Here is an 18,205-nt window from a genome sequence, read left to right as displayed (position 1 = left end):
ATATGACGATATAATCCTAGATCTGGGTTGTCACAAATTACCACAGCCACAAATTCGTAAAGATGAATGAAAACAAAATGTTCCTTTTTTCTCTTCAGTTAAGGTCAGGGTTAGGCATAAGGTTAGGTTTAAATCAGATTTTATGAAGATAAATTGTAGAAATAATTATGATTTTGTTCTTGTGGTAACTAGTGACGACGCTAAATCTGTGATTGCGGATAACTTCTCCCCTGCGACTATCGTCAGATGACAATGTGATATGAGTTCCCGCTGTGTCTCGCGATCTGCTGAATTCATAAAATTCCTACGCGTCTATAAAATCGGCCATTTCGTGGTAGGCCATCCGCTGTTGCAGGGCAAGTGTTCTTCTGTCTGCAAGTCAATTTATAACATCGCACAATGAATGAGACCGCAGTTTCATTTGCCAAGGATTTCTTGGCTGGTGGCATCTCCGCTGCCATCTCCAAAACGGCGGTTGCGCCCATCGAGAGAGTCAAGCTTCTCCTTCAGGTAGCTATTGGTCCATGACTAGCTAAAGTTATGCCGCCTCTGCTGCATGGCAAGCATCAGCTAGCTAACTTAGCCGTTATCACTAGCTAGAGAAATGCACGCTTGCTTATCACCCTTGCGGTAACTTACATTTAGCTAGCTATGTCTTTTCAATGTCTGGAGGTTGTTATGCTGATTTGATATGTTTAATAAACGCAGGATGGTTATCTAGCATCTTCTGCTGGTTGCCATAATTCGAGGTCATGAGATGTTTCAAATGACCTACACGCTAGCCGGCTGGCTAACGCAGTCCGTCATTAGTACAGGTTGGCTAGCTCAGCCACACAATGCTAACGTTAGCTAGCTAACAAAGCAAGGGCCAGTCTATGACATTGGGCAATTCCTTTTTCTGGATGGCACCTGATATCGCTAACTACACAACTCATTTACATGTAACAATTTAGTTACGTTACTCGACTAACTAGCTTGGTTTCGTAGTAAATCATACCAGTAAAATATACATTATCACGAATTGAACAATCGAGTAGTTGTGTAGTTACTGCAGCCACAGTAGAACTGAGGTTAAACTAAATAACTGGCTGGCATTGAAAGTCTGCAGGGTAATTTGACCGGCAAACAGTAACCAAGTGTTCTTGGTCTGTCTTGTTCAATTAAATAGTTGATGCAAATCGTTAGCAACCAGAAAGACCCGATTTAAGCAGGTGGCAAGGTCGAGACGAGCAGCGCTCAGAGATGACTGCAAGGGCAGGAAACGTCAGCTTTACCAGCATGCATCTAAGGGTTTATATATTTTATTAAATAAGTGTTCTCATATTCTTAACAGGTCCAACATGCCAGCAAGCAGATCAGCAAAGAAATGCAGTACAAGGGTATCATAGATTGTGTTACCCGCATTCCAAAGGAGCAGGGCTTCCTTGCCTTCTGGAGAGGTAACCTGGCTAATGTCATCAGATACTTCCCCACCCAGGCCCTCAACTTTGCTTTCAAAGACAAGTACAAGAGTGTCTTCCTTGACGGCGTAGACAAGCGAAAGCAGTTCTGGAGGTACTTCGCTGGCAACCTGGCCTCAGGTGGTGCTGCAGGAGCCACCTCCCTTTGCTTTGTCTACCCTCTTGATTTCGCCAGAACCCGTCTGGGAGCTGATGTCGGAAAAGCTGGTGCGAGGGAGTACAACGGTCTGGCAGATTGCTTGGCGAAGACGTTCAGGTCTGACGGTATGAGGGGTCTGTACCAGGGCTTCGCAGTGTCTGTCCAGGGCATCATCATCTACAGAGCTTCATACTTCGGAATTTATGACACAGCTAAAGGTATAGACTTTAACACTGATAACAGCTTTTCACAGAAAGCTGTCCGTTTGTGCGATATGCATATGTGATATTATGTGTGGTATGTAACAGGTATGCTGCCAGACTCCAAGAACGCTTCCATCTTAGTGAGCTGGGCAATCGCTCAGTCTGTAACTGCTGTGGCCGGCCTGACCTCCTACCCCTTCGACACTGTCCGTCGTCGTATGATGATGCAGTCTGGCCGTAAAGGAGGTGAGTTTTCCTCCTCGCCTACACTGTCCAGTGTTTAGGGAGAAATTGTACATTGGAAGACTAGTAGAAACGTGCAATTCCAAATACAACTAAATTGACATTATGTCCTAACTTGGGTCAACTTTTTTCTCCAGCTGATATCATGTACTCTGGTACCATTGACTGCTGGAAGAAGATCGCTCGTGATGAGGGTGGCAAGGCCTTCTTCAAGGGAGCCTGGTCCAATGTTCTCCGAGGCATGGGTGGTGCCTTTGTGCTGGTCTTGTACGATGAGCTAAAGAAAGTCCTTTAAATTATTGTTTTTTTAACATCACTGTTGAATTTACATTAAATGGCTAAATGTAACAACTTTCCACTCCTATGGATCCTGCATTCTGCCTTATTTATGTGAACCAGCTAGTGGTCTGCTACTAGTTGAGGGTGGCGGCTGTAAGTTGTGCATTTTATCTTTCAAACGTTCCGATCTCATTTACCAATGTCATTCCTGTATAAGAAACCTCAAATACTACTCCTGTCCTCCAGTGGGTATGTTTCTAACCACCACTTGAATAAATTCATTATAATGGACAAACTTACTCTGGATGATGTCAGTGGTGTTTTTTTATGGGGGGGGGTGCTGCAAAGTATACTGTTCTATTGGTATGCAGTTTTGAATGTCTGGGCTTCAGAGATTATGGGAAATGTGCACTGATTGGCTAATCAAGTGCATGAAGTCGATTACACCACTTACAGCTATAGTTTTGTGCTTATCAACTACTTAGCCTTATTGCCTACTTAGCCTCTGACTTAAAGCTATGGTTATAGTCTATTACAATTTAAATTACTTTACCAGCGTTTCAGCATGTAATAAACTTCCAGGATGTTTTCAGCAGATGGAATATGAAGATTTTGAAACATCTGGAGACATTGCAATGTAAACTGAATCCGTTGCATGAATTTGCTGGTTTAACTGGTCTGTTGCCCTGCACATAGTCATACATATTTGGATTTGGTTGAGTTATGGCATAATGATCCAAGAAGTGAAATATAGTAGCTGACAAGTTTGAACAGACTTAAAATAATATTTAGTTTGTGCCAATGGTGTCCGGTGCCTTGTTGGCTAGTCTTGCCATAGGCGTGTTACATGATCCCAGAACACTCCCTTATTATGGCTTGTGACTGCACAGTTCTCATTTCTACAGTTGGAATGTAGTTTCACTCCTGTCCACATTTTATGGTATGCTTTACATTAGGAGTCTGGTGGGAAATCTGGCATAGTTGCCTTACATGTGGTAGGCAAAGTGTCCTCTAGAGTAAACAAAACTCATTGTCCAGCTTCCCCCATTTAAACCTGGTTCTATGCTCATATTTTTTACATGGGTGTAGAATTAAAGACATTGGGAAGATCTTCCTGATGAACTCCAGAGCTAGTCAGGCACTCATGTGTTGATGGATCTGGACAGTAAGGTATTTAAATAATTATCTGCCTTCAAACAAATTGACAAGTGCCACCATTGACTTGTCTTAAAATAAAAAGCATACAAGGTGGAACCATGACATATGGTCACAATGCGGCCACAGTGGACAGAAATGACATTGTAATACCGTGTGTAGACATATATTCTGACAATCAGAATATATGGACAACGGGACATGTGAAGTAAAATAATTAGGATGGATTTTAGTCCCCAATTGAATGAAGACAAAGCAAATGTATCACAAACGGCTGCATGATACTACCTTTAATCAGTAAAACTTATGTATGGAAAGTACTTTTTTCTAATACAATATATTATGCAATCAAAATATTTTTTCCAATAAAAGCGGCTGATGGAAGCTGCTTCGGTAGAATCAAAATGGAATGAAACTATCTTGGGAGCATCTGTGACACCAGCATACATGGGGCAAGGAGCAGCAGAAACCCTTTACTGGCCATCCCTGGATTTCCACCTGTAGCCAGACCAATGCCCTCTGATCCTGAGACACAAGATACAGTAGAAAGAGGTCAGCACAGACCCCTGGAAGAGAAAGTGAGATGGATCATAATCTAATTTACTGTAGTACATTCACACCCACCTTTGATCAAAGTTCCTGACCTGATATTCAACCAGTAGACAGTGCGCTGTTGGGCTACAGTGGCCCTGAAAAAAAAGTGCAATGCAGATTAATGAACGTTTGCCTGTCAAAGTGCTGTGTGTGAGAGAAACAGATTTTTAAAAATCTGACTTTTGATTTAAATTGGCATATAATTTAATGGTAAATATACCCTTATTCTTCTAATGTCATGTATTATAAGAATTCATTAACATTGTCATATCATTTGTGTAATACGTGCGGAGCAAAACGGATCATCTAGTTTTATAGACTCACAAAGGGTTCAAGATTAGATTCAGGGCTCTATATTCAATCTGGATCGCTGAAGCCTAAGGATTGCGCACTGGAAATGTAAAGATTATTCCCGATTGAGCAGACATGCAGTCTTTACCGTGAATGCCTGAACATTGCTTTTAACATTGCCTCTGGAGGTAGTGGTCGAGATTTAGCAAATATGCAAGTTTACATTTGAGTAATGTGTGTAGCCAATGGTATTTTTTAGAAAAGTGTAGTAAGGGTGATGAGGCTCTAAACTTAATAATGCAACGCTGAACTTCAGCTATACAGATTGAATAGAGCCCTTGGTGTTATGTTCTTACATGAAGTAGATAGTGTTGGTATTGTTGGGTGGTAACCAGGTAAACACAGTAGTGTCGTCTTTCACATTAGTATTGGCATGGGTGATGGCACCTTCTTTATTTCCTGAGCACTTGGAGACACAATCAGATTTGTCAACCTCTTTCTAGAATGTTTAATTTACTCGTGGAATTTTCACCCCAATTAGGTTACAACATGGGAAGCTATTAACTTACCTGCAGGAATTTGGTATCTGGAGGAGGAAGTTGCCAACTTCCTAAAGCATTAGTGCTAGTGCTGGCTGCCGATCTGGCCTCCAGAAGCACGCCTCTGTAGTTTGTTCCAGTTATGGTCACTTATGGGGAAATATACCAACAAACAGTACAGAGTGATACAAATGTGCCATTGCGTTCCCCTTCATCTGCAGAAATGTGGTATCTTGAATCAATGTTCAGGCATGATAACAGAAAATGTAAGAAGCCTCAGACACACTGTCTTACTCATCGAAAAGTGCCTAGATGTGACCACTATCATTGGCCTGCCTTATCCCTTCCACTATGAATTAAGAACTGTAATTTTTAAGACAACACATTTTTCTAATTTGTGAACTATTTGTTAGGGTTATTTCATAATGTCAGTAGACAAGTGTTACTGATCCGATCAAATTAGAAATCACATCTAGTTCCTTGGGCATGTCCAAAGCTGTAAGGTGTAGGTAGGATGTCCAACATCTTACCTGTAATGGGCTGGCCAGTCTGAAGGGTCTTGGTGCTGGTGAGGATGGTGTAGGGTGCTGGGGTGGGCTGTGGCTGCACCCCAGTGTGACGAGGAACCATGTCATCACAGGCGGAGGTGGGTGCACCGTTGGGAAAGCTAAAGCAGGGAGAGATCCCTTGTAGAAGGACCAGACTAAACATCAACAGCTCCATCAGGTCGAGTCAAAGTAATCCAGCACAGCAGCACTACGTACAGAGGGCAGGTGGGGGAAGAGTGAAATGGGAGCCTTGAATCAAGAGATGCTCTTTTGAAGCAAATTACTGCTGAGTCACTCATGCACATGCCTGTGCACTAACAGGGCTGAACCCTTGACATGCGCAAGAGCAACAGTCCCCATATTCTATCCCCCCACCCCAAAAAAGCTTTATCCTCTTTTCATGGCAAGACAAAGTAACTCTTTCTTCTTCACACACTGCTGTGAAAAATGACAATTTTACTCACCACTCGTGCACATGCCCGTGCACCATCAGGGGTGTCAGGTGAACCCTTGACCACGCGCAAGAGCAACAGTTCCCCATTCTATTTCCCCCAAAAACATGTTTTTCTATGCATGGCAAAACAAAGCAACTCTTTCTTCTCCACATACAGCCATGAAAAATAACAATTATGCTCACTGGACTCGTGGCTTGATGTCAAATTCTCTGAACTGCAATGGAAAGTTATTGTGCAATGTGACCAAGAAAACTGTGTTTAATCACCAAGTCATGTCATCAACAGCAAGCTTTTACACCATGAGTAGCTCTTATCTATGGATTACTGACCATTGCTCTGGATGAGTCGAAAAATTATTTTGCTAATGGAAAATCTCTCAAGAATCAACTTTTTCCAGCAAACTCCATGTAGCAAAATGTTCTAAACATAATGGTAAAAGAAAACAGCACCTCATACGGAATAGTCCTGAAAGGGCAAGACAGTGAGCTTTGTTTTAATTAAGCACTTTACACCAACAAAACAATTTCATATAAACAGATGTTTTCCTATGGAAGTGTACTTTTATATCCTCCATTTGAACACCTGGTTTTTGTTGATATATCCCAGATTCAGGTTTACAATATCATTTCATGACATCATGGTCTCATTTCAAGGTTTTATTTATAACAAAAATTTCTGGAGTGAACAACTCCCCAAGAACCATCAGGTCAACTGGCTTTCCTTACAGAGGCAGGTATGGTAATTAGTCAGAACTGCCCAGAAAGCGCACAGCTTGGTTTCCCCTCATCAGAGTCAACCACTAAAATAGACATAACCAGTAGACACAGAACCCTCTGCAGTCAAATTCAACCGGACGGCTCGATTCAATCTGTAGCGTGATTGACATTTAAAAGGCAACGTGTCTGCGTTCGCAGAGACGGCATATACGATAAATGCTGTATGTCAGCTCAATTGACACCTTGACATTTCAAATTGCACTATAGCGCTGAACTTCAGCGATACGGATTGAATCAAGCCCCTAAAATAATGAGTTCTTATCAACAGTCTGACATTTCAGTGATGACAACCAGTAGGACCATCAGTTTTTTTTGCGTTTGTGCTTCTTCTTTTGCTGCGAGCGTCTTTTCTTCTGAGGTCCTTGGTCTGACTCCAGGTTAATACTGGGCCCTGTGACTGCCTGTCTGTTGTCCTTTATTAAGTCCTCCCGAGCAATTGGCTCAATGATGGCACCTAACTGGGTGACGACCTTTGGCGCTGTGATCTTCTGCACTGCGTTTTGGGTGTTCCAGGTGCGGCCAACAGGAGAACGGATGGTGCGCTCGAACTGTATGGGGTTCTCAAATGGGAACGGTAACTGACACACCTGCAAGAGATGAAGAAAGAAGAAGTTAAACCAGAACTCATTGTCATACTTGTTTTCTTTTGGGGGGGGGGGGGACCATCCTCATCTGACAATGTCATATCTTCGTAGTAAATAGTACGCGAGCTAGGTCACCTGGTGTGCAGCAATGGAGGAATCCCGCTTCTCTGCGATTATGATGTTAGGGAGCTTTTGGTCTTGTCTTGGTGGAGGTGGAGCAACTTTTACCCGGAATCTTAAGTGGACGAAAAAGCAAACAATGTTAGGGGGACAAACTCAAAAATACCTTCACTAAGCCTGCATGATACCACTTGGAGCAGTTTGTCAAAAGACCACAATTCAATGCCTTTGCCATCTACTTACCTCTTGCGTTTGCTACGAGAAGGTTGGAGACCGAGGCCCCCCCACTCTCCCCATCCAGGCAACGTCAGGTCAATAACCTTCGGCCTTCCTGCCTCCTCCTGTTTCCTTTTGTCCTTCAGGAAGTCGGAGATGACATCATCTCCTGCAAAGGCCTCTTTAATGATGACCCTCTGTTCCTCCTTGTCCTGAGATGGCAATACATGACAGGAAAAGGCAGAGTTTAATTTCCCAGGTAACAGCATAGGATACGTAAAGACCTTTTTGCAGGAAGGTGAGCTGATTGGTGCATTGAAGCCTTCTGCAAACCGAAGGGCGCTCATTTCAGATGCGCCTTGAAAAATACATGTATTGGTCTTTGAACTGTGTCCCTTACCTCAACATCTTCAACAGCTGTTGGAGCAAACGGCATTTCGATGATCTTTGCTTCCTTGGTCAGAACCTCATTGGGATCAATCATTTTCTTTCTCTTTTTGTCTGCCTGTTGAGTTGCAGACTGAGTGTCTGTTTCCTCTGTGCCCAGAATCTGGGTGGTCAGAAGTGCTGTGTCACTGGCAGAGATGTCCTGACTGAGCAGCTCCACATCCTCCAGGGTCCTAACCCGTACCAGGCCCTCCTCCAGCAGGGCAGGGCTCTCCCCCTGGCCTAGACCTGGGCCTGCCTTGGGCTGGTCAGCTGGAGGCTCCATGTGGTTCACTAGCCCATGGAACAGGCTGGTGAAAGTTGAGAGCCCAGCCTCCTCATCATCAGAGACCTCTAAAGCCTCTTCATCATCTGAAATCTCTACAGCCTCTTCATCATCGTCAGAGATCTCTAAAATCTCAGCTTTCTTCCCTTCTGGAGTTTGAATGGAAAAGGAGTTGTACTTTGTGAGAGACAACACAAACACAAAACTGGGAACTTGTCCCACTGACATTTCACTCCTGATCATGATAGAGTGAAACTAATCTGCAAAGAGCTGATGCTACATTCTGACACACTATATCAATCACCTTACCGTCATTCTCCTCCATAGGCATAGGTGCAACCTTAACATCTTCAGTTTGACGCAATTTCCGCCTCTCTTCAAACCCTCTTAAAAGTGATTCTTCTTCAGTTTCCTCCATCTGCTCCTCATCCTCCTCTTGGTCGTCCCGTCCTTCCCCTGGTTTTCCCACTTCTCTGGGCCAAACAGGAGGATCTAAACGGTTGCTTTCCTCCATCATAGGCTCTGTAGAAAGCTTGCCTCTCATCCATGGATTCACCTGGTCCAGTATGGGCTCTACGTCATTCACAAAGTCTGGCAAGGTCTCTGCTGACTCCTCTTCATCCTCCTCATCTTCGTCAGCAGGTATTACCAACTTCTGCGTCAGATCTTTGTTCACTTCCAGCTGTTTCTGCATGGCTTTGCGAGCCTGGGGACCAAGAGAAACCAAATGAGTCTCCAATTTATTTCAGTCTCATGACACATACCTATGGCGATATATTTGAAACATTTTGATAGAAATGAAAGTAGTGAGTCAAACAAGTGTTGTGCAAATATAGAATGCAACTTTGAAATAAAAACCTGTCTGTAAATTAGCCCGTATATACACACTGAACAAAAATATAAAACGCACCATGCAACAATTTCAAAGAGTTCATAAAAAGGAATATCAGTCAATTGATATAAATTCATTAGGCCCTAATACAGACATGCATCTGTTGGTCACAGATACCTTTAAAAGAAGTAGGGGCGTGATTCAGAAAACCAGTCAGTATCTGGTGTGACCACCATTTGCTTCATGCAGTACGACATGTCTTTTGCATAGAGTTGATCAGGCTGTTGATTGTGGCCTGTGGAATGTTGTCTCACTCTTCCAATGACAGTGCGAAGTTGCTGGATATTGGCGGGAACTGGACCACGTTGTCGTACACGTCGTTCCAGATTGGTGACATGTCTGGTGAGTATGTAGGCCATGGAAAAACTGGGACATTTTCAGTTCCCAGGAATTGTGTACAGATCCCTGCAATATGGGGCTGTGCTTTATCATGCTGAAACATGAGGTGATGGCGGTGGATGAAAGGCACAACAATGGGCCTCAGGATCAGGATTGCTGTACATTCAAATTGCCATCGATAAAATGCAATTGTTGCCTCCTGACTGGCGCCGTAGTCTAAGGCACTGCATCACAGTGAATCTGTGCCACCAGAGATTCTGGGTTCGAGTCCAGGCTGTGTCGCAGCCAGCCGCGACCGGAAGACCCATGAGGCAGCGCACAATTGGCACAGCGTTGTTCTGGGTTAGGCCGGCAGAGATGTCCTCGTGCACTAGCGACTCCTGTGGCGGGCCAGGCGCAGTGCATGCTGACATGGTCACCAGGTGTACGGTGTTTCCTTCGAAACATTGGCGCGGCTGGCTTCCGGGTTAAGTGGGCATTGTGTCATAAAGCAGTGCGGCTTGTTTGGGTTGTGTTTCGGAGGATGCACGGCTCTCGACCTTCGCCTCTGTCAAGTCTATACGGGAGTTGCAGCGATGAAACTACCAATTGGATACCACAAAATTAGGGAGAAAAAGGGGTAAAAATAAAATAAATCAAATGAAATTGTGTTCGTTGTCCGTAGCTTATGCCTGCCCATACCGCACCGCCACCATGGGGCACTCTGTTCACAATGTTGAAATCAGCAAACCGCTCGCCAACAACACCATACACATGCTCTGCGGTTGAAGGTTGAAGCCGGTTAGACATACTGCTAAATTCTATAAAACGTTGCCTCCAACATCTTACGGTAGAGAAATTAACATTAAATTCTCTGGCAACAGCTCTGGTGGACATTCCTGTCAACATGCCAATTGCATGCTAGAGTGGCCTTTTATTGTCCCCAGCACAAGGTGCACCTGTGTAATGATCATGCTGTTTAATCAGCTTCTTGATAGTCCATCCACCTGACAGGTGTGACATATCTTGACAAAGGAGAAATGCTCACTAACAGGGATGTAAACTAATTTGTGCACAACATTTGAAAGAATTAAGCTTTTTGTGCACATGGAACATTTCTGTGAAACATGGGAGCAACACTTTACATGTTGTGTTAATATTTTTGTTCATTGTCGTTTCACAGTATGTCATCCAAAAGCCAAGGAGTCATCATTAACGAAAACAGATTAGCAAATAAATGCAAGATAGCTTTTTTCTGGTTAATACAGCACATTTTACAAACATATTTCTTACTTTACAAACAAGTGGTCGAATATGTTTTTGTGAATGTGACATTTGTGACTCCACAGATTACTTTTGTGACCTGCATTTTACATATTTGAAACTGGCATTACATTTTGACTGCCATTACATTTTTGTGAGTTGTATTTTACAGCTCAGTTTGTGCAGATTAAAGCACAGCATCCATATTAGGGCTTCCTCAGGTGGGATCCTTCTGGCAAAAGCAGTGCCCACAGAGCTGGAGTGGGTTCCATATTTGACAGGTCAGAGGTCAGCCCTCACACACACACACACTTTTTAATTTAAAAAAAAACTACAGAATTTAAACTAGAAATGAAATTACCATCAACTTTGGTGACTGATTACATTGTGTAAGATTGATAAAGAGTTGTATAAACAATATTACCGTTTGACCAGAGTCAGCATGTTTACATGCACACCATCTTTGCATTTTCTCATTGTCATTTGCAGATTATATTGATTTTAGTCTTGAAAAAAATATTGGTATCTTTGTGACTCACTACTTATATTTTAAACATTTTGATAAATTTCTATCTCCACATGATACAGCTCTTTTCTGAAAACACTGGTTCTCTCAAACTGCCCGCCAATACATTTAAAATATTTTTGCTAATAAAATATTGCGACTGGTAGTGTAATATCTTTTAAACAAACATCTAAAAACGGCTTAAAAGCACATTACCCCATCATCATATTTTGCCATGATGGCCTTGGACTTGGCCCATTTGCCACTGTTCTGGTGCTTCAGAGACATTCGTTCCTGTGGGAATAGAGATGAAACAGAGAAAATAAGCAGGTTTAATGCTAATAATCAGTTTATTCTTAGTTTCTTTCAAGTTGTTTCCATCACTCTCTCCTTTCATGTAAAGGTCTCACAAAGCCTACTACCTTCATTCTTGACAGTTCCATCTTCTTCAGTTCCTCCAAGGCAGCAGCAGGGTCTGTCTTAACCATTTCATCAAACTGTTTTAGATACTCCTTACGCATCACTTTCTTCTGTACCCTGTGGTATCTGGGGAAGAAATGGGAATGTTATTCATCATGTTGTGCCTCCGATGTTCCCTTACACCATTCACAAGCCACCTTCCTTCCACCATCTCAGTTAATAAACCTCCTCCTGGATCAGCTAATTTCCTTTTACTTCGCATTGCTCATCCTCCAGCAGAATTTACAGCTACAGAAGCTAGGAATTTCTTCTCACCGCACAATTTAGGAAAATCAATACAACAGTTCACTTTTGTAGTGCAAAATAAATAAAGCGTCAAGCCCTCATTAATACAGGGTACGTAATACATGGTTCAGATATATCAAACCCTCATTAATACAGGGTACGTAATACATGGTTCAGTTATATCAAGCCCTCATTAATACAGGGTACGTAATACATGGTTCAGTTATATCAAGCCCTCATTAATACAGGGAACTACATGGTTCAGTTATATCAAGCCCTCATTAATACAGGGTACGTAATACATGGTTCAGTTATACCAAACCCTCACTTTTTGCTTTTTATTTTTTTTTCCCTTTTGGCTTTCGCTTCATAATAAGACTGTAGTACTCTGGTTTTTTGGAGTTCTGCACGACGGATCTTGGCCTGCAAAAAAATGTAACAATGTATTATATATTGGTTGTAGATATGTGACAACCAAGAACCATTTAGAAAAACTCCCTAATTTGTACATTGTTGTTTTTCAGTACATTGTCCGTTTTGTCCACATACAGAATGAAGTCAATATCAGTAGTGCGTGCAGGCCTCTGTCCCTGCCCAGCACTAACACACCATATTCAGCTTATTTTACGCATCTGACCACATACTGGATGTCATGCTTGAGGCGGGGACTCACCTCCTCCAGACTCATGGCCCTGAGAGAAGCCTCCTCAGTGGGTGTCAAGACAGGGTCATGGAGAGGCTGCTTGTTCATGCGTAGGAGGCTGAATATCTCCTGTTCTAGGGGGGTTTGGGCCTTGAACATAACATATGAATCTGAAATTAGTTTATAATCATGTTACATAAACAGAAACATCAAAAGGATCTTTTTACACCCACCTTCCATCCAGCCACCACCTGCTCTATGCGTTTGGGGCCAGAGGGTTCCTGGTTCAGTGGGAAGACCAGCTGCTCTGCCTTCTGGTTCTGTAGGACCACACTCTGCCAGCGAGACACCTCTTTTGACGTTTTCTCAAAAGCCACTTCTCTTTGGATCTGTACAAGAATATTTGTTCAATCGTCTGAGTTGTGCACAGTGGCCTGCATTCAAGACTAGACATCCTGCCTCTGTCGGTGGTCTTACTTTCTCCGTCTCCTTCCTGGTCAGGGGCGTCTCCAGGGTGCTCTGGTTGTGTTGAAGGTTCTTCAGCTGCTTCTTCGTCTTGATTAAGGCACTGGGGGTCTTATCCAAGGTTCCAATGAGGTCAGACAAATTTATTTTGTCTCCTTCACCTGTCAGTCATGACACGCAGACAGACATACAGTTCAGACTCAGCTTATTGTTCAAACACATTTTGGATTTCCATCACGGTTCCTGGATCCTGACATTACAGACATTTAACTTTCACAAACTAACAAAGCACAAGGTATTTTCAAATAAGTAAATCAGGTACATTTAGCATATTTTACCTTCAGCATTGACTGTGAATTCTGACACCTGAATGCTTGCTTCAGACCGTTCAGTCAGCTTCTTCCTGATCGTGAGAACAATGCACAGCAGACAAAAAAAACAGATCAAACATGGCTACAAAAGCAATACAAGTAAAAATGTAACATTACATACTGGTGAATAATATAATGAATTGGTGGGCCAAGTTCACCAGTCCTCATTTCTCCTGTATAACTCCAGAAGCCCAACTCATCTAGGAAGGTACTATAGGAGCACAATGTTCTGACATCTCTCACCTCTTCTTCCCCCCAAGCGAGCTGATGGCCTCCAGCAGCTTGCAGTGTTTCCTCTCATCATCGCTGCCTCCCTGTATCAGACAAAACACACAGCAGGGCTCTACATTCGTCCATTTTACTCGCATATGCACGTAAATATTTTGCAGTGCGATCTGGAATTTTCATTTAGGAGCACCAGAGACTGAGAAAATGAAGGATTCTAGCTTTATTACCCGGAGACATTTTTTTTCCATGCTCCTAAATGTATTTCTGTATGCATACATTTTCAACTTAGGAGCAAACATGTGCCTTGTAAAAAAGGTCAGCGTAGAGCACTACACTGTACCCTAAATGAACCGACCAATCCAGAATTCATGTGCTTTGAAAAGTCAGCTTATACTGATTCTCAATATAGTGACCTCCTCTTGCATGTTCCTCCTGCATGTTTCAAATTCCAAATAGACAGATAAGCTACCGTCTTATTATTGCTCAAGATAATTACTGCAGGTGTGTGTGTATCCTACCTCATCCTCACTAGCACTAATGATGTCATCTGCCAGTGCACGTTGAAGCTCCTCGTCATCTTCGTCATCCATCCCCTGGACCACCGTCTCACAGGAACTGGAGTGGGGGACAAAAGAGCTACCTGTTACTTTGCACTTAGTTATCTTTTTATTCCATCAATATTTGACTAATCTACCAAAGACCATCCTCATTAGCCCCGGAGTTCTGTGCAACGTGTAGTTAGCTAGCACACACACGCATGTGAACACCCCTTCAAATTAGTGGATCTGGCTATTTCAGCCACACCTGTTGCTGACAGGTGTATAATAATCAAGCACAGGAAATCTCCATAGACAAACATTGGCAGTAGAATGGCCTTACTGAAGAGCTCAGTGAATCCGTGGCACCGTCATATGATGGAGCAACTCAGTTTGTCAAATTTCTGCTCAGCTAGAGCTGCCCCGGTCAACTGTAAGTGCTGTTATTATGAAGTGGAAATGTCTAGGAGCAACAGCATCTCAGGCGCGAAGCGGTAGGCCACACAAGCTCACAGAACAGAACCACAGAGTGCAGAATTGTCACAAGCTCACAGAACGGGACCGCCGAGTGCAGAAGTGTGTCGTGAGTAAAAATTGTTAGTCCTCGGTTGCAACACTCACTATGGACTTCCAAACTGCCTCTGGAAGCAACATCTGCACAATAACTGTTCATCCGGGGCTGCGTGAAATGGGTTTCTATGGCCAAGCGATCACCATGCGCAATCCCAAGCGTCGGCTGGAGTGGTGTAAAGCTCGCCGTCATTGGACTCTGGAGCAAGTGGAAATACGTTCTCTGGAGTGATAATCACACTTCACCATCTGGCAGTCCAACAGACTAATCTGGGTGTGGTGGATGCCAGGAAAAGAGTGGAGGCTGTTATAGCAGCAAAGGGGGGACCCTTTGTTTACATATCTTGCATTACTCATCACATATGTATATACTGTATTCTATACTATTCTACTGTATCTCCCGTTCTGCTATGACATCGCTCGTCCATAGACATATAGTCTTAATTCATTCCTACTTAGATTTTTGGGTATGTTGTGCAATTTGTTAGATATTACTTGTTAGATACTACTGCACTGTCGGAGCTAGAAGCACAAACATTTCGCTACACCCGCTATACCATCTGCTAATCACGTGTATGTGACCAATACAATTGGATTTTAACTCCATAGTAATGCCCATGATTTTGGAATGAGATGTTCGAAGAGTAGGTGTCCACATACTTTTGGTCATGTAGTGTAAGAAATAAGTGCGACTAATTACTTGAAAGGAAAGGTCGAGAGCCACTGATGGTGCCAAATACACCAAATCACGTTAGTTAGCGATTTGGCTAATATCATTGTATGCTGTAGGGTTAAGGTTTTCCTTCACTGGAACTAAGGGGCATAGCCCCAACCACGAAAACAGCCCAGACCATTATTCTTAATCCACCAAACTTTACAGTTGGTACTATGCATTAAGCGTATTCCTTTGGTGAGCCAGGTAGCTAGCTAAAACACACATGTTAGCTACTTAACGTAATTTGATGTATTTGGCACCATCAGTGGCTCTCGACCTTTCCTTTCAAGTAATTAGTCACACTGTAAAGAACATCAGTAGAGGCCCGAGTTATTGAAAATGTGAGTTCAGTACACAAACCTTGTAATCTTCATAGTTTCTCCACTCTTTCGTGCAGCTTTTGACTTGGCCATTTTGACTAGAAACTCGCTAGAAACACACGTGCAACGTAAATGCCGTATGGGAGTCAAATCTGTCGTACGCTGTCGTAAAAGCGCGTGTTCCACAGCTGGCATGTTCGAGGACATCAATGCTGCGTACTACGCAGTTGGTACTCGTGGCCCAGATCTGCTGAAATTGACAAGTGTGGGTAACTAGATATTTGCAGCACAGGTAGAACAATGTTAGAAAAAAATATTTGCTTGGAGTGTCTGAAAGTTGGCGTTGCAAAAGAAGTTGGTGGATCAACAGCGATGGGTGTAACACAACAGCAAAAAACATCAGTGGCTGGATCAACAGTGATGAGTAGCTTAATGTTTACATATCAGCCTAAGATATCTAACGTAGCAGGTTAGGATCATTAAGGTGGTAGGTTAGCAGAATGTTAGGTTTAGCTAAAAATGCGACAGTTTTCAACTATCGACTAGTCATGCGGACCAATCAAATTGATTTATATAGCCCTTCGTACATCAGTTGATATCTCAAAGTACTGTACAGAAACCCAGCCTAAAACCCCAAACAGCAAGCAATGCAGGTGTTGAAGCACGTTGGCTAGGAAAAACTCCCTAGAAAAGGCCAAAACCTAGGAAGAAACCTAGAGAGGAACCAGGCTATGAGGGGTGGCCAGTCCTCTTCTGGCTGTGCCAGGTGGAGATTATAACAGAACATGGCCAAGATGTTCAAATGTTCATAAATGACCAGTATGGTCAAACAATAGGGCTGGGACAGGAAGCATGTCCGGTGAACGGGTCAGGATTCCATAGCCGCAGGCAGAACAGTTGAAACTGGAGCAGCAGCACGGCCAGGTGGACTGGGGACAGCAAGGAGTCATCATGCCAGGTAGTTCTGAGGCATGGTCCTAGGGCTCAGGTCTCCCGAGAGAGAAAGAGAAAATTAGAGTGCATACTTAAATTCACACAGGACACCGGATAAGACCGGAGAAGTACTCCAGATATAACAAACTGACCCTAGCCCCCCGACACATAAACTACTGCAGCATAAATACTGGAGGCTGAGACAGGAGACACTGTGGCCCCATCCGATGAGTGCCAAACAGAAAGGATATAACCCCACTCACTTTGCCAAAGCACAGCCCCCACACCACTAGAGGGATATCTTCAACCACCAACTTACCATCCTGAGACAAGGCCGAGTATAGCCCACAAAGATCTCCGCCACGGCACAACCCAAGGGGGGACGCCAACCCAGACAGGAAGATCACATCAGTGACTCAACCCACTCCTAGGGACGGCATGAAAGAGCACCAGTAAGCCAGTGACTCAGTCCCTGTAATAGGGTTAGATGCAGAGAATCCCAGTGGAAAGAGGGGAACCGGCCAGGCAGACAGCAAGGGAGGTTCGTTGCTCCAGAGCCTTTCCGTTCACCTTCACACTGCTGGGCCAGACCACTCAATTCCATAAAAATTGAGCTCTATAGGAGAAAGCCCTGCCTCCAGCTGTTTGCTTAGAAATTCTAGGGACAATTAGGAGGCCTGCGTCTTGTGACCGTAGCGTACGTGTAGGTATGTACGGCAGGACCAAATCAGAGAGATAGGTAGGAGCAAGCCCATGTAATGCTTTGTAGGTTAGCAGTAGCAATCAGTCACGCAAAACGGTCTTGAGTGACAACAAATCTGCCCAATTAGCTGATTCGCTTTCCATACACCCACTTCTCTTGATCCTCCCACTTCTGTTGACACGGCCACTTACAGACACACTCCATTTATGCAGTTACCCATTACCTGAAAAATAATGCTAGGCTCAAATCATGACCATCCAGTTTATAAAAAAATTAAATTAAAATAAAATGATTTAACGAGGCAAGTCAGTAAAGAACAAATTCTTATTTTACAATGACGGCCTAACCTGGCCAAACCCTCCCTTAACCCAGACGACACTGGGCCAATTGTGTGCCCTATGGGACTACCGATCACGGCCAGTTGTGATACAGCTCGGGATTGAACCAGGGTCTGTAGTGACACCTCTAGCACTGAGATAGAGTGCCTTTGACCGCTGCTCCACTCGGTAGTAGTAGTTCATAATTAATGACTTATCTTCTTCTGGAACACAAATTCCCTCCACAAACTGTTAGGACCTACATAAAGCTATCCCAACAGCAGAGCTTTCTTTTCAGCACAATGGAATGAATCCTTACAACTGCTACACCTGGCTATCAGCGGAGCCTTGTCTGGCAGCAAAACAGTTCATATAGCCTCATTTACTGCCTTTTTAAAAAACATAGC

The 18,205-nt window shown here is 43.4% G+C and overlaps 3 protein-coding genes across 3 annotated transcripts; 1 reads left to right on the top strand and 2 right to left on the bottom strand.

Annotated features, from left to right (window-relative positions):
- Positions 1-309: 309 nt before the first annotated feature.
- On the top strand, positions 310-2,623 carry si:dkey-251i10.1 (uncharacterized protein LOC100038774 homolog). Its single transcript, XM_029620906.2, has 4 exons — positions 310-510; positions 1,334-1,817; positions 1,908-2,048; positions 2,183-2,623. Exons 1-4 carry the CDS (start codon positions 400-402, stop codon positions 2,338-2,340), a joined length of 894 nt encoding a protein of 297 aa, XP_029476766.1. The 5' UTR covers positions 310-399; the 3' UTR covers positions 2,341-2,623.
- A 1,131-nt stretch (positions 2,624-3,754) lies between these two features.
- Positions 3,755-5,767, bottom strand: si:dkey-251i10.2 (uncharacterized protein LOC562682 homolog). Its single transcript, XM_029620905.2, has 5 exons — positions 5,434-5,767; positions 4,934-5,052; positions 4,721-4,830; positions 4,104-4,168; positions 3,755-4,004 (listed from the first exon to the last, which is right to left on the bottom strand). The coding sequence occupies exons 1-5, from the start codon at positions 5,624-5,626 to the stop codon at positions 3,895-3,897; spliced, it is 597 nt and encodes a 198-aa protein (XP_029476765.1). The 5' UTR covers positions 5,627-5,767; the 3' UTR covers positions 3,755-3,894.
- Positions 5,768-6,383: 616 nt separating this feature from the next.
- On the bottom strand, positions 6,384-15,994 carry si:dkey-251i10.3 (uncharacterized protein LOC553498 homolog). The gene is made up of 15 exons (XM_029620904.2): positions 15,886-15,994; positions 14,223-14,319; positions 13,720-13,790; positions 13,444-13,508; positions 13,118-13,266; positions 12,874-13,029; positions 12,671-12,790; positions 12,326-12,420; positions 11,715-11,838; positions 11,509-11,586; positions 8,624-9,020; positions 8,003-8,463; positions 7,630-7,814; positions 7,402-7,501; positions 6,384-7,269 (listed from the first exon to the last, which is right to left on the bottom strand). Exons 1-15 carry the CDS (start codon positions 15,936-15,938, stop codon positions 6,985-6,987), a joined length of 2,436 nt encoding a protein of 811 aa, XP_029476764.2. The 5' UTR covers positions 15,939-15,994; the 3' UTR covers positions 6,384-6,984.
- Positions 15,995-18,205: the final 2,211 nt, after the last annotated feature.

The sequence above is a fragment of the Oncorhynchus nerka genome, linkage group LG19, assembly GCF_034236695.1.
Source record: "Oncorhynchus nerka isolate Pitt River linkage group LG19, Oner_Uvic_2.0, whole genome shotgun sequence".
NCBI classification, from domain to species: domain Eukaryota; kingdom Metazoa; phylum Chordata; class Actinopteri; order Salmoniformes; family Salmonidae; genus Oncorhynchus; species Oncorhynchus nerka.
The sequence above is the reverse complement of the archived record's forward strand: the minus strand, read 5'-3'. Positions and strand labels throughout refer to the sequence as shown.

What these genes read in the sequence shown, in the direction of transcription:
- si:dkey-251i10.3 (XM_029620904.2), bottom strand. Translation starts at nt 15,938, where the DNA reads ATGGCCAAGTCAAAAGCTGCACGAAAGAGTGGAGAAACTATGAAGATT. An exon ending in ATTCACAGTCAATGCTGAAG is followed by an intron (nt 13,267 to 13,443) that starts GTAAAATATGCT and finishes CATGACTGACAG; the next exon opens with GTGAAGGAGACAAAATAAAT. An exon ending in GGGCCATGAGTCTGGAGGAG is followed by an intron (nt 12,421 to 12,670) that starts GTGAGTCCCCGC and finishes ATTTTTTTGCAG; the next exon opens with GCCAAGATCCGTCGTGCAGA.
- si:dkey-251i10.2 (XM_029620905.2), bottom strand. Translation starts at nt 5,626, where the DNA reads ATGGAGCTGTTGATGTTTAGTCTGGTCCTTCTACAAGGGATCTCTCCC. An exon ending in GACTGGCCAGCCCATTACAG is followed by an intron (nt 5,053 to 5,433) that starts GTAAGATGTTGG and finishes TTTCCCCATAAG; the next exon opens with TGACCATAACTGGAACAAAC. An exon ending in CAGATACCAAATTCCTGCAG is followed by an intron (nt 4,831 to 4,933) that starts GTAAGTTAATAG and finishes TGTGTCTCCAAG; the next exon opens with TGCTCAGGAAATAAAGAAGG.
- si:dkey-251i10.1 (XM_029620906.2), top strand. Translation starts at nt 400, where the DNA reads ATGAATGAGACCGCAGTTTCATTTGCCAAGGATTTCTTGGCTGGTGGC. An exon ending in GAGTCAAGCTTCTCCTTCAG is followed by an intron (nt 511 to 1,333) that starts GTAGCTATTGGT and finishes TATTCTTAACAG; the next exon opens with GTCCAACATGCCAGCAAGCA. An exon ending in GCAGTCTGGCCGTAAAGGAG is followed by an intron (nt 2,049 to 2,182) that starts GTGAGTTTTCCT and finishes TTTTTTCTCCAG; the next exon opens with CTGATATCATGTACTCTGGT.